Below are 15,846 nucleotides of genomic sequence, written 5' to 3' on the forward strand. Positions count from 1 at the left end.
TAATACAAATAAATGTTAATTAGTTTAATATACTCATTGCAGAATGTGTGCATATTTCAAGTCATCATGGTGTACTTGAAAAATTACACACAAATTTTATTTTTTAATTAACATTGTTGTTAATACTATTCATATCATAATGCAAATAGTACTGTCAGAAATGGAAATAAAATTGACATATTTGAAACAAAAACAAAAGCATGAGAAAAGTAAAAACTAACAACAAAGCCTTTGTACATAGGGAAGGGTAGAGGGGGTAAAGGGACGACAGGGGTCTGGGGAGAAAATAAGAACCAAGATACATCATGTAAAGGTGTAAGACCCCAATGATGAATGTAACTGTACTGCATACCTACAAAGTACCAATAAACTCAATGAGGAAAAAATTTAAGTGGTAAGAATACAGGAAACAACAAAACAAAACAAAAAACCCACCAAGGATTAATTGTTCCTGTCCTTTGAGGGATAGTTAGACCTGTATGTTTCACTTATTTTCTTAGTATATTGCTGTAATTGAGGCAGAAATTTTGAATGTTTTCATTACATTTTACATGAAATGATATACTATAACTAGAAAGCCTTGGAATTTAAATATGACCTATCTTAAAGTGCTTTTTAGAAATTTCTGACCTTAACACTTAAAATGTTCATTTAATTGAATAATTTAGGTTCTTTAAAAAATGTACAATATTTCACATGGAATATGTGGTAACAGTTCTCTTGTAAAATAAGCAGATAAGGGATTATTTTAAAGAAATAAATACAAATCATCAGTAATGACTTAATTATCAAGGAATAAAAAATTGAGTGTTACTATTACTTCAATTGGATTTATTTATTTGTTCATTTCCCTCCAATTAACCGGCCTTCTTCTCTGATTTACCAGCATTGCATCCCACTGCTTTCTGACAGATCAAGAAGGAACTCGCTTTATTTTTAGAAATGTCTATGTTGGCTTTCCGTATACACTGATCTTCAGCTTTGCTTGGCAGAAGGCCTTTTCTTACTGCTTGCACTAGGGCTCTACTTGCTCTACTGAATACTGATGGACTTGATGAAGATTGTTTTGTACCAGAGCTAACAGGAATTTTTGAAGATTGGCTCAATGACAGAGTTTGGCAAGATGATGGTGACTTTGTCGAAGAAAAGTGTGATTGAGGCACAGAAGACAGTGTGGACTTTGAACTTGATGATCTTTGTTGCTGTGGAATCGGATGCCTTGTTGATTGTCCAACTGAAGGTCTTTCTGATGGAACAACTAAAGTTCTTGTTGACTGTACACCTACACTCCTTGATTGGGCAAGTCTTGATGGCTGGGCACATGAATGTTTTCCTGATGAAAGTGAAACTTGTGATGCTTGTGGACGTGAAAATATCGACAGTGGAGCTGAACTTTGTGAAGATTTTTGAGTTGAAACTCCAGATAAAGGTGCAGTTGATGATTTTGCTAATGAAAATGGATATCTTAATGGTGCTGAAAGGGAAGACCTTGGTGTTGACTGAACTGAATATCTCGACACTCTTGTCACAGAATGCTTTGGTGGTTGTGCAAATGTAGACCTTGCAGATGGAAAAACTACAGATGCTGGTGACTGTATAACTGGAGCATATCCAATTCGATTTGTAACTGTGTCTTTTGTTTCAATTCTACGTGAGATTGCTTCCAGAGGAGACATGGTTGGAGACTGTCCTTTATCTTCCTCTGGTGGGTATAGATCATGAGTAAGCACTTCATAATGTTGAATAAATCTCCTTTATCTTCCTCTGGTGGGTATAGATCATGAGTAAGCACTTCATAATGTTGAATAATTTTACGTACAGATGGAGATAAGTCTACATTAGTTGCAGGAAGTGGAAGACCTGCATCAGGAGTAGTCTGGAGGCGTAGCAGTTGGGATGTTGCTGAAGTTCCCAAAACAGAGGATGGAGACTGAGATGGGGAATGGATGGCTCCAGGATCCTCTGCCCTCTTTGGCTGTCTTAGGCGAGCAAGCCAATCAGGCGGTAATGGAGGTGGCGACAGTGGTGCGGTGGGGCTCACAAACACCTCTGTTTTATAATGAATGGGAGGTTGGGGTTCCACTTTTGCTCCCTTCCCAATTCCATAATGGACATATTTCTGTGTGTCTTTGAGGTATTCAGTTCCACTCCTTAGTGAATACAGAGGGCTGGCTAATGTTTTTCCTCCAGCTCCAGTTAAAAACCTACTTACTTCACACCCAAATGAATGCATGGGAAATGAGAAACGTTCCACTGGTTGATACACCCGTGAATAACACATCTCTTCCCAGGCAGCTTGGCTGGGGTCCACTGACCCATCATCTTGTATGCTTTGACGTAGAGGCGCACTCTCTGGTTCACTGGGATGATAGAGGTGCCCCTGCTCCTTCAGTTTCTCTTGCTTTTGTTCTTTACTCTCAGCTACAATATTCTTTTTACAAATTCCAAAGTTATAGGAGCTATCAGAAAAATCCTTTAAACCTGTATCATGTCGGTAATTAAAAGTAGGTATATTGAGAGCTGATGTCTGCCCACAAGCATCACGTCTTGCATACATTGTAACAGGTAATGACTGGGACGAGGACACCTGCTCTGTTGGAAGAGTAATTTCTTCATCCTCCTTTGATTCTATAGCCTGCAGTTGAGATTCTTTGTTCGTACCCTGGTGGGTAATAACATCCATTAACTGGATTAAATGATTCTGTAAAACCATAAATCTCCAAGAGGCATCAGCACTCTCTTTGGATATTTGATCCACAAGATCGTCAGCACAATTACACAGATCATGTACTTGAATGGCTATGTTATGTAAAGACGTGTGCATTACATGAATTTTCTCCTCTTGGGATTCTATTGGCTTTACCTGTTTAGCTCGATGATCTTCACCTTCCTCTCCTTTGAATGGCATTCCAGACATGGTTGCGCTTTAAGAGTTTGGAGGCTCTGCTGCTTCACTGCTCCGTAAGCATCCTCACCTTGCGTTAGACCCCTATGGGAATCTAGCTACTTTTGAGCCTGGCCAGAAGCATCTGACTCTGGCAGGGGCTGCTTTGATCTGAGGGTGAGAGCTCTCAGTCTCCGGTTTTACATCAGTAACCAGGCAACACAGCTGTATGTCACAATGATGTGGTTGAGTCAGCAGTGAGAGAAGAATGCTGCCTGGTCACAGCCACACCCCTATTGGCCTACTCCGCTGGGGCTGGTTTCACAAAGGTGGGGAGGAGGCACTCTGGAGAGGAAGAAATAATGCTTTTCATCTAACCTCTCATTAGTGTGTCTGGCTAGAGCACAAACTGTATGAGATTCCCTAACTTAAAGGGCCTTAAATACGACCTATGGCTTCCATTACTCTACCATTATCTTCTAGTTGTGATGTTAACTCTGAGCTTCATTTGTATATCACTCGGCCGGGTCAAACTTGTACTTGTTTTTGTCATCTACTCCAATATGCCTCTTCTCCCTGTGTCCTTTAGCTTTTGAGTAAGGTGGTTCCATCAGTTCACATGTCCATGCCCCAAACCAGAAGTTATGTTTGTCTTTGACACTCTTCCCATCCCTCTGTCCCACTCCCAGTCACCTAGGCTGGTCAGTTGTACCCCAAAATATACTGCAACCTGGTTCCAACTCCCTCCACCTGCCCACCCACCACTGCAATACACGTGATCGCTCTCTCTCTCTCTCTCTCTCTCTCTCTCAAAAGGTCTTTATGATCCTTTCTTGTCCTTTTCCAATGTATTCTCAATCCTGCTTAACTTTCCATTACAATCCACTGTTATCAGAGAATATACTTTTCATGATTTCTGCTTTTTAAATTTACTGAGAGTTGTACTATAATATATTATTTGTTTCTCCTGCAGAAAGTTTCTGGTGCACTTGAGATTATTAGATGATGAATTCTACATATGTCTTCTGATAGGGTTTTAGTACTTGCTGCTGCTTCAATGTTCTATTTCCATATTGATCTTCCTTACAATTGTATTTAACATTGAAGATAAAATGTGGAAATCTCTGACTATTGTTCAATAGTAACATTATTTCTTATCTAAATTCAGTCTGCTTTTGTTCTTTACTACTTAGAGATTTTATGAGTCATGTATTGTACCAGTTATTCTAACTTCCTGATAAATTGAGCATTTCATCATTATAATAGTCTCCCTTTATCTCTACTGGCATTTCATGTCTTAAAGAATATTTTATGATATTGTTCTATCTAGTGCATCTCTTGTGACTGCTTTTAGCTTGATATTTTGCCCTACTATTTTTAACATATTTGTATCATTAAACTTTGTCTCTTATACTTGGGTTATATTTTTAATATAGTATACTCTAGGCTCATTAGTTATGAAAGAGTTTCCTATTTTTTAAAAGCTGTGAATGCATATTGAGGCCATACTCCTCAGTGAAAATAAATAGGACACCAGAGGAAATACCAAATAGTTTCTCTGGTGTGAGAAACTGAAAGTGCAGATAAGAATCCTAATGTACAATAGATAATGTGAAACAGGAAGAAAAGGTCTAAAGGGGAGGAGGAAGTGGGAGGAGAAGGGGAAAGAAAAGAAGGGAAAGGAAAACTATTAGAAAAGGAAAAAAGTCATTGTAAATAGGGAGGGCTGGAAAGGTTGAAGGGAGAGCAAGGAAATGGGGAAAAATTAAGAACTAAGAAACATCATGTATAGGTACAAATTCCCAAAGATAAATGTCATCATCTTGTATACCTAAAATGAGCCAATAAACCTAATGGAAAAGAGCTGAATAGCAAACTGTTATATATGTACAATACATTTTTCAATCTATTTATACAGTATTGGATACTTTAACTTATAAGACAGCATAGAGTTGAGTCATATTACTTTTATTCAAACTAATAATCCTTTTTTTATAACTGCATTTTAATTAATCCACAATTCGTGTTATTACTAACATTTCTAGATTTATGGCTGATATTTAACATTTGGTTTTCTACATGTCTCCTTTCGGGTTGTTTTTTTGTTTTTGTTTTGTTTTGTTTTGTTTTGTTTTGTTTTGCCTTGTACTACTTTCCTCAGAATTATAATAACTTAATTCATGAAAACTGTGCATAGTCTTTCTACTTTGCCACTCTTTCTTCTTCCCTTTTTGTGCTGATATATGTATGTATATATGTGTGTGTTCCATGCATGTTACAAAGACAATAACATATTGTTATAATTTTTCATTGAAAAATGTATATCCATTTCAGAAAGAAAAGAAACCATTTATGTATTCATACTGATTGTTCTATTTACTGTTTATTTAAAATGCGTAATTCTCTTATATATTTCTGAGAATTCAACTGATCATCTGGTATAATTTACTTGCTCTAATAAAACTCTGGTCTCACCATCTCCTTCATGTGATTGGTCATATTAATTTTCATTACATTATAGACCAAACAGTATAACCATATCCATTTGATTTCATATAATTTATGTTTAAAGTATTTAGGAGAAGAAAGAAAAATCAATATTTCTTTGTCATTGTCTATTTTTCTTCTGTATCAGAGCACCACACACCTAACAATTTACAAAGAAGAGAAAAATATTTTTCACAGCACTAAAGATTGAGAAGTTCAAGAACAAACACCCATAGGTTCATTGTCTGGTGAGGATTCAATCTCTCATTCCAAGACAATGCCTTGAATGCTGCCTTCTCTTCCACTGAAATGTTATTCATTAATTGATGTTAATGAAATATTATTCAGTTGTATACAATGAAATGTTATCTGGCCTTAAAATTACAAGTTATTCTACCACATGGATAAGCCTTGAGGACATTTTGCTAACTGAAACAAACCATTCACAAAACACAAACATTGTTTGGTTCCAATTATTTGAGATAAGCAGAGTGGTCAAAGTTAAAAAGACAGAAAAGTGAAGTGTTGGCTCCAGAAGATTAGGAAAGACAGGAGGTTACTGTTTAGAAATTATGGAGCTTTGATTTGGGAAGATAAAAAAGAATTATGAAGATTGAAGGTGGTGATGGTTGGATATTATGAATGTTTTTAATAGCACCAAATAATAAACTTGAAATAGTTAAAATGATAAATGTATGTTACGTGGTTTTTGCTTAAGATTACTTTTTTTCCTCATTGAGTTTATTGGTACCTTTTAGGTATACAGTACAGTTACATTCCTCATTGGAATCTTGCACCTTTACATGACAGGTCTTGGTTCTCATTTTTTCCCCTTATCCCTGTCCTCCCTTCACCCACTGCTCCCTTCCCTATTTGCAAATACTTTATTTCCATAAGGAGTTTAATGTAAAAATGCGTTTATCTCAACTGTCAGTTATTGTGTATCAGACTATATATGTTTAGTTTTATTACTACCACACTGTCTTTGTCACTTTAAATCAGAAAGGGGTCTTTCAGCACATCTTTCTTAATGTAGTTTTGGTTCTTCCAGTCCTCTTAAGTTTCCATATGAAATTTAATATCAAATGATATATAGGTTTTAATAGGAATTACATTAATTCTGTAGAAAAATGTTAGTAATATTGCGATTTTAGCAAAATTAAACATTCTAATCTTTGAATATGTGATATATTTTCAGTTTTTTAGGCTTAAATTTGTTTCTGTATTTCATAGTTTTCCAAACATAACTTTTGCATTTTCTGTAAATAGTTTTGTCAACTTTTTATATTAATATGAAATAATTTTCCATTGTGATTTTCAGATTTTTCATTTTGAAGTGTATTAATAAATCATTTTGTATATTCACCTTGTATCATTCAAGCTTCCTGACTTTGTTTTAGTCTAAGATTTTTATTGTATTCCATATTTTTTTATACACATGATCTCATAATTTAGAAATAGAGATAATTTTTCATCTTGCATTCTACTACAGATACTTTTAATTTAATTTCATTGCTTAATTGTGTAAGCTAGAACAATTGGGATTGTTTTGAATGGAAGTCATGAGATTTAGACATTTTTTATCTTCTTCCTAACACTGATGATCAAGGGTGATTTTTTCTGAAAAAAATTATGTGTAGTTTTTACCTGTGGGTTCATTGTACATGCTTTTCATCAGATTGAGAGATTTCTGTTTCTACCTTCTGATGGTTTTACCATGAAGCTGTGCTGAATTTTTTTCACATATTTTTATTGTTAAACTGATCATTAATTATTATTTTTTCATCTACTCTTTGAGCATTCTCCATTTTCTCCTTCTCTTCTGGTTTCTAATAAGATGGATGCTATATGGTTTGTTACAAACAGAAGTTACTAAGATTCTTTTATAACTTCTTAATCTATCTTCTCTCTGTTGAGATTGGGTATATTTTATTATGTTCTCTTCAATTTTACTGATTCTTCTATCTCCTCCATACTTCTGGTTTTGCCTACAAATACACGTTTTGTTTATGTATTATTCATTGATGAACATTTCAATTGCTTATTTTTATATATATTTTCTCTTTCTTGAGATTTTCCATTGGCTTTCTGAGCCTCTCTCTCCCAGGATCGAACTCAGGATTTTGTTCTTGGGGGGCAGGTGGAACAACCACTAAGTCAAATCCCCAGGCCTGAACCTTTTTCTTTTAAATCAGTGTTGTAACAAATTATAAACTGCCCATCCAAGGTACTGGAAATCATTGTGGCTAAAGAGATTTTAAAATGACTTAATCTGGATGCCCTTCCATTTCCAAAACATTGGCAATTTATTACTATTACCATCATCATCCTGAAAGTGATGTTTGCATATGGCCAGATTGTTCAGATTTCCACCTGTTGAGGACGATTATATTTTATTAGACTCCTTTAAAAACGCGAAATTTGAACATGCTATTCATTAAGAACATAAAGATAACATCTAGAATTCTGAATTTTGAGCACATTACTAAAACATAAATGTTGGTGACTAAGAAGTCTTATGGTGTAGTTATTGTTAAAATTATAGTTTACACGACTGTCAATAAAGGAGAAAAACTATGAACCAATTGAAATAATTTAGCTTTTATATGGTTTCCTGACTTACTGTCTAAGTGCTATTCTCTTTATCTACCTCAAATGAATGGTATCCCAACACTTGGCTTTTAAAATAATTTTATTAGTGTTTATGATCTATATAAAATATATATGATCTATATATGAATATAAAATAGAGTTTATTTTTGGCATATTCATTCATGCATATGACATACTTTGATCATTCCTCTCATTAATCCTCATCTCCTTTCCTCTCTCCTCTCCCAGTCCCATTCCTCTTCTCCATGCAGCTCCCATTCTACAAGATAGAGCACTGGAGAGCACAGAATGTTAGTTTTCACTGTTGATACCTACTTGTTTCCTGTTTCAAGAATATATATTAGTATTTAGGTACAAGATAAATTGGATTTTAGTCAGGCATAAATGAGGAATAGGCTACAGCAGTGCAGATGGGTTGGGGTGGAGAGAGGTTGGATAGATCAAGAGTGAGAAGAGCAAGAGAACACTCTAAATTTAATGTAAATACTGACTTTGCTTGGAATGTTTCCCATTATCAAGGAACAGGTAGATGGAGTGAAGAAAGATGATGAAACATCATCTGTTTTACTGTAACCCAAATTAAATACAGCACTGTCACCTGTACTTTGATGGCTAATAAAACCTGTTTAAAACAATTTAAAAATAAAAGCAAAAACTGACGAATCAAAAAGAAAAAATTTAACATGTATTCAGATCACAGACAGAAGCATTCAGTTATACCTAAAGTTAGACTAGTAATGATTTTTAATATAGTAGCTGCATAGTACTGTATCACCCTTTATCATCAATTATTAAAGATGGTGAACATTGGAATGACCTGACTTAATTGACACCTCATATATGACTATTATTAAGAGGCTACTAATGAACAATTGCATATTTGGAAAATCAAAGATGATTTGCAGAACACATGTTAAAAAACACATGTTATTTGTGTAATTCTTTTTAAATATTAATTTCCTTGGTACATTTAAGGTATACAATATAATGACATTCATTTTTGGAAATTTGCATGATTGCATAATCCATGTTGTTCTTCTGTTTCTCCATTCTCCTAAGTAATTCTTATGAGTATATTTCATCATTATTCCTCAGTTTCCTTTCTGTGTTTGTGTCTGGCATACTTCATGCCTTTTGGGGGAGAATCAACACAGTCATGCCATCATCTTCATTTTGTACATTTTCAAAATATTTTGAATTGTATATAACTACTTAATATTCCAAAACTGAGGGCTCCTTGAGGTCAGGGAACAGGGTTTATTAATGATTTCACTCCATTACCCAACATTACATTTGATGCATGGTGGGTAATTAACATCTCATCATTTCTCATTGGCTCAGCATTTCCTCTTCCTACTTTTCCTCACTTTCAGTATTAAAAACTTCAACAAAATCTTCTCAGGATTCATATCTTGAAAAAACACTTGCTAAAGTTATAATCTCTTCCCTAACAATTCTGTTGCAAAAATAGAAGGAAAGCTAATGAACAAAAGGGAAAAGAAGCCCAGATACTACTAATAAGTGTGAATAGGTCCCAGCAGTGAGTGCACACAGGCCCCACGCAGAATCATGTTCCTCAACAGCCAAGTACAGGGTTGCAAAAGGCCATCATTCTGAACATGATGGTGAGCATTAAGAGAACATCTCTCTGATGCATGTTGAGAGATCAAGTCCATTAGGAAAGCAAGGAGTCACCTCAATAGAGGCACAACAGATTGCATCAATTGAAATGAAAGACACATATACAAGTCTCAAAACAAAAATTTGAAATCATCAAAGGCAACTCGAAGCAGCAACAACCTGAAATAATGTGATACTCAACCCCCTGCACTCCCTGAACTGGCAACAAAAGAGGATCTGAAAAAAAATACAATCAGAAATAATTTCTCAGATAACAATAGAGATTGTGCCCATAGTGAACACATGAATAATACCACTAGGGCAGACCAAGATTTTAAAAAGGGGGAGCTCAGGAACATGATGGAATCCCAGCATAGGAGGCAAATGAAATGCATAAAGCAGATGCAAACAGATATCTAGGAAATTGAAAACTCCATTGAATGTTTACAATGCAGAGTGAGTCTATACGAAGACAAAATATCAGATATAGAAGACAAGATTTTGATTAAAGACCAGGAAAAGAAAATTTTTTTACAAAGAGCAAGGGTCCATGAGAAATCAATCCAGCATCTGCTAAAAGATGCAAATGATAACTTAAGACTGACAGGAGTCAATGAAGAAAAAGGAGATAGTGCAGACAATATAAATAAACAGTTCACGGAAGTAATGCCAAAAAACTTCCCAAGCAGAGAAAAGAATTTGACATACAAACATGTGAGTGATCTAGGACTCCAACTAGCCAAGATCAAAATTTTTTAAAAATCTGAAAGTAGACTATAATAGTAAAGATTTCAAAAATGCAACAGATGATCAAAATAGCACAAGCAGTTAGAGAAAAGAAACAAATCGTATACCAAGGAAGCCTATCAGAGTCACAGCAGACATCTCAACACATTTCCTCAAAGGAAGAAGATACCGCAGTGCAGTATTCCAAACGCAAAAATAAAACAACCTTGAACTCAGACTGGTGTACCCTGGAAAAATATCATTCAAAATTAATAGAGCAGACTTGTGAGGACTGCCGAGCTGAGTGGGGAGCTCTGTGCTCCCCCATGAACAGCACCCCAGGTCTTCATTGGAGCAGAGCAGGAAGAACTGCCCAGCCGCGTGGGTGCTTCTGCAGTGTGCCCCCATGCTTTCAGGTTTCCTGGTTGTGCCACTACCTGGATCCACACTGTAGAGGCCCAGGTGGCCATAAAGGACATTGTACTGAGGTCCATAACTTAGAGTGGAAGTGTACAAGGAACATCAGACCTCCACAGTTGGTAAGTTCGAAGGATCAACACCATCCATAAGAACTTGGAATATCTTCAGGGGAATGGCAGGTGGAACCAGCAGTAGAAGCTTGCAGAGTTCAACCCTGCAGGAGATCAGGGAGCTCCACCTGGCCTTGCAGCCAGAATTCAGCCTGAATCTCAGGGGTCTGCCATTGGCTAACTGAGACTAATTGACTTAGTTCTGCACATTGCTGCCCACATTGTCTATTATAACAGCAGAGATATACCCTGAAAGAGGATCTTCAAATTTTTTCTTTTCCTCTTATTTGTAATTTTAAATTTTTATTTTTAAATTTTCATTTTTCCCCATTCTTCAAATTCTTCCTTTTTTTCTTTCTTTTTCTTCCCACTCAGCCTCTTGCTCCCCCACATTATACTTTATCTCCCTTTTTGTTCCTGTTCCTGTGCAAATTGGAAAGCTTCTTTGGATGTTTTCACAGGGGAGCACAGCTACTCATATACCCTTGAATGAGGAAATGGTCCTCTATAGGGGATGGTCATCCTGTTCTACTGAGTATGTAGCTTCAGGAGGGCTGCACATGGAGTGATGAGTTAGCAAAGGGACACCTGCCAAGCCAGCAAGATCAGCTGAATCAATCCTGGCAATCAATGGGGTGTCAGATGTCTCACCCAGATCACATTCACATCCACCCTGCCCTGATTTGGATTTCTTCTTTCTTTTTCTTTTTTTATCTCTTTTTCCTTTGCTGAAATGTCATTAGTTTCAAAGGAAAGTGAATACAATTTTTAGCTTCCATATTACTGTTGTGTTCTCTTCTTGTTTTGTTCTTGCACTCTGTCTTTCCCGTTGTCTTCCCCTGTTACCTAGAGTTTGCATGCTCAACCTGTGTCATTTGGTTTCATTTGAAACCATCTCCTATTCTTTTATCTATCTATTCTTCTCCTCCCAGCTCATTCTACGTCCTCATCCTGAAGGGTAGAGTTGCTATATTGAACAGTTTAATTCACTATAAACACATTTTTGTTGGTCTTCAATTTTGATTTAGTTCACATAGTTAAAGGTGGTAGATTAATAAATATAAAAATTATCATTTTCTAAGTTGGGCTTAATGCAATTGTTTTCCTGATATTATCAGTTGGGCTAAAGGTTTTATGATTGATTTAATCAGTTGTTCTTCTTGGTATTAGGGAAATGAGAGTGTCTCTGAGTCATTAGAGACTCAAAACCTAAAGAGCAGTAGGGCCAGGGATTTAGCTCAGCGGTTCAGTGACCTGCCTTGCAAGTGCAAGGACCCGAGTTCAATCCCCGGTACCAAAAAAAAAAAGCACCAATATCAGGAAGATCAAAGTACTGACCCAGGTATTAAACCAAGGCAGCACCAACAACAAAAATAAAATGAGAAATTACTTTAGCAAGGCACAAATACAGACTTCCATTTCACTAACTGCAAATTCTAGGGGAAACAAGGTGGAAAATTCTGACAATAAACCTGAGGACACCCTGAATTCATAGTACAGAAAGTAACGAAACAGATCAATCAGGCTCTAGAAAAATTGAAAACAGAAATAATTTTTCAGATAACTGCAGAAATAGTGACCACAATGAAATAAGTGATTAGAGATTCTAGAACAGAAACAGACAAAAAAAAAAGAGATGAGTTCAGGTTCAAGACAGAAGCCATGAATGTGTAGCATTACAAAAAAATGGAAACCATGAATGCACAACATAAGAAAGAAATAGAATCCATGAAGAAGTTTGAAACAGATATCCAGGAGATTAAAAACTCTACAGAAAGCACTCACAGCAGAATGAATGAATGTGAAGATAGAATTTCAGATCTATAAGATAGGATTGCAGTCAGTGACCAAGAAAAGAGAGATCTCTTAAAACAGTAAGGCATCATAAGAAATTGATCCAACAACTTCTATACGATGCAAAGAAGAATAAAATAAGACTGATAGGAATCCATGAAGTAGCAGGAGAAAGTATAAATAATATTAAAATAGTGTTCACAGAATTAATGACAGAAAACTTCCCAAACAAAGGGGAAGAATTTGACATACAGATAAGTGAGGCAGTCTATGGCCATACCATCCTGAATGCACCTGATCTCATCAGATAATTAAGCCATATAGTACTAAAACTAACCATGATCAAAAAAATCTACAACTAGACATATAATAGTCAAGATCCCAGAAACTCAGCATAAGAACAAAATACTGCAAGCAGTTAGAGAAAAGAAACAAATCAGAAAGAAAGGAAAGTGCATCAAAATCACAACAGACTTTTCAACACAAAGTCTCAGGTCAAGGAAAGACTGGAGTGAGGTATTTCAAGCCCAGAGTAACAACAACCACCAAAGTAGACTGATGTATCCTGCAAAACTCTCTTTTAAGATGAATGGTGAAATAAAGACTTCCATGACAAAGAACACCCGAGAAACTTCATGGATACCAAACCAGCACTGAAAACAATTCTAAACAATATCCTAGAAAAAGATAATCAATGTCACAACACCATGAGGCCCAAGAGAGTAACCTGGGAGGCAATGCAAGAAACTAAAGGGAGAGAGGGAAAAACTAAAAAGAGCCAGAAACAGAAAAATATCATGACAATGATAAGTCAATACATATCAGTTATAATCATCAAGGTTAATGGCCTCAATTCACCAATCAAAAGAAATTTACTGGCAGAATGGATTAAGAAGCTAAAAGCAAATCTATTTTGTATACAAGAAACACACCTAGTTCAAAAATAAACTCATAGATTGAAAATAAAATAATGGGAAACAGTTCTCTATGCAACAGGAGCCCAGAAAAAAAGCAGGGATAGCTATCTTATTCACAGACAAAGTAAATTTCAAACCAAAAGTAATTAAAAGAGACAAAGAAGGCCACTACATCCTTACAAAGAGAACAATCCAAGAGGCAGAATTGACAATCATAAATATGTATTCATGAAATATTAATGCCCACAACTATATCAAATAAATATTAAGGACATGAAAATCCAAATAAGCATTAAAACAATTGTAGTGGAGGATCTAAATACCCCAGTATAACAAATAAACAGATTATCTAGACAATAAATCAGCAATGAAATACTAGAACTGAACCAAGATTTTGAACAAATGAACTTAATAAGTGCCTACAGAATGTTTGACCCCACAAAATCACAATATACATTCTTTTCTGCTGCACATGAGTCATTCTCTAAAATGGACCACATACTAGCTCATAGAAAATGTTTAAATAAAATCAAAAGAATTGATGTTATACCAAGTATATTATCAGAACATAGTGCACTTCTCCTGGCCATCAATAGCATAACAAACCTCAAGAACTTCACAAACACATGGAAATGGAATAACACTCTCCTGAACAATCAATGGATCACGAGGAAATTAAAGTAGAAATTAGTCAGTTTTTACAAATAAATGGTAATACAGAAACAAATGGGCATATAGGAATCTATGGGACACAATGATGCAGTTCTACAGGGAAAATTCTTACCAGTGAATGCCCACACAAGGAAAACTGAGAGAACTCAAATAAACAACCTAATAATGCATCTTAAGCTCCTAGAAAAAAAAGAGGAAGAAAAACCCAAAGCTCCTACAAGGGAGGAAATTGTAAGGTCAGAGTTGAAATCAATGAATGGAAACTAAGAGAATGATACAAAAAAAAAATCAAGGAATCAAAGAGTTGGGTTTTTTGAAAGAATAAATAAAATTGATAAACCCTTAGCCAACCTTGTCAAAAAAAGAAAGAAAAGGCTCATATCCAGCAGAAATCCAGAGGATCATCAATACCTACTTTGAGAAACTGTACGCTAATAAAATGGAAAACACAGAAGACATGGACAGATTTCTAGATACTTATGAATTACCAAAGTTGAACGAGGAACATATAAAAATTCTAAACACTCCAATTATAATCAGTGAAATTGAAAACTTAATTAAGAACTTACCAATGAAGAAAAGCCCAGTTCCTAATGGCTTCACTGCTGAATTCTACAAGACATTTAGAAAACTGCTGCCACTACTCTTTAAACCCTTCAATGAAATTGCAAGGGAAGCAATACTTCCAAATTCATTCCTGGAAGCAAGTGTTACTTTGATTCCAAAACCAGGGAAGGCTCAGCCAAAAAAGTGAACTACACATCAATCTCCTAATGAACATAGATGCAAAAATTCTTCATAAGATACTAGCAAACAGAATACAGAGGATCATGAAGAATATCATACACCCTGACCTAGTTGGATTTATTCCAGGGATGCAAGGATAGTTGAATTTATAGAAGTCAATAAATGTAATACACTATATTAATAGAGTCAAGGACAAAAACGATATGATTATCGCAATAGATGCAGAAAAAGCATTCAAAAAAATCAACACCCATTCATGCTAAAAACCATACAGAAAATTTGATTGGATGGTCTTTATCCCAACTTGATAAAGGCTGTGTATGAAAAAGAAACAGCCAACATCACGTTAAATGGCCCAAAACTGAAAACATTCACGTTAAAATCAGGAAAAAGACAAGGATGTCCACTATCATCATTCCTGTTTAGTGTAGTTGTGGAAGCATTTGCCACAGCAATTATACATGAGAAAGAAATTAAAGCAATAAATATAGGAAAGGAAGAAGTTAAACTGCCATTATTTGCTGACAATATGATACTCTACATAGAAGACCCAAAAAACTCTGCCAAAAGACATCAAGATTTCACTCACACTTTCAACAGAGTAGCTGGATACAAGGTCCATAGTAAAACATCAATAGCCTTCTTGTACACTAATAAAAGACTCGCTGAGTGAGAAATTAGGGAAAAAATTCCTTTCACAATCAAATCTGAAAAAATGAAGTATCAAGAAATGAAGGTAACAAAGAAAAAGAACTCATGACTGAAAAGTACAGCACTCTGAAAAAAGAAATTGAAGAGGATATAAGAAAAGGAAAAGATATCCCCTGCTCCTATGTACAAGAATTAACATAGTGAA

The 15,846-nt window shown here is 35.4% G+C and overlaps 1 protein-coding gene across 1 annotated transcript; it reads right to left on the bottom strand.

Annotated features, from left to right (window-relative positions):
* Positions 1-1,576: 1,576 nt before the first annotated feature.
* LOC104855452 lies at positions 1,577-3,063 on the bottom strand. Its single transcript, XM_010614310.1, has 2 exons — positions 2,864-3,063; positions 1,577-2,662 (listed from the first exon to the last, which is right to left on the bottom strand). Exons 1-2 carry the CDS (start codon positions 2,915-2,917, stop codon positions 1,577-1,579), a joined length of 1,140 nt encoding a protein of 379 aa, XP_010612612.1. The 5' UTR covers positions 2,918-3,063.
* Positions 3,064-15,846: the final 12,783 nt, after the last annotated feature.

This window comes from Fukomys damarensis, unplaced genomic scaffold, assembly GCF_012274545.1.
Source record: "Fukomys damarensis isolate Sample0158 unplaced genomic scaffold, DMR_v1.0_HiC HiC_scaffold_73730, whole genome shotgun sequence".
Classification (NCBI taxonomy): Eukaryota; Metazoa; Chordata; class Mammalia; order Rodentia; family Bathyergidae; genus Fukomys; species Fukomys damarensis.

Excerpts from the sequence above, each read along its gene's own strand:
- LOC104855452 (XM_010614310.1), bottom strand. The coding sequence starts at position 2,917 with ATGTCTGGAATGCCATTCAAAGGAGAGGAAGGTGAAGATCATCGAGCT. Across the intron at positions 2,663-2,863 it reads AAGATCATCGAGCTAAACAG|GGTACGAACAAAGAATCTCA; the intron begins GTAAAGCCAATA and ends ATTACCCACCAG.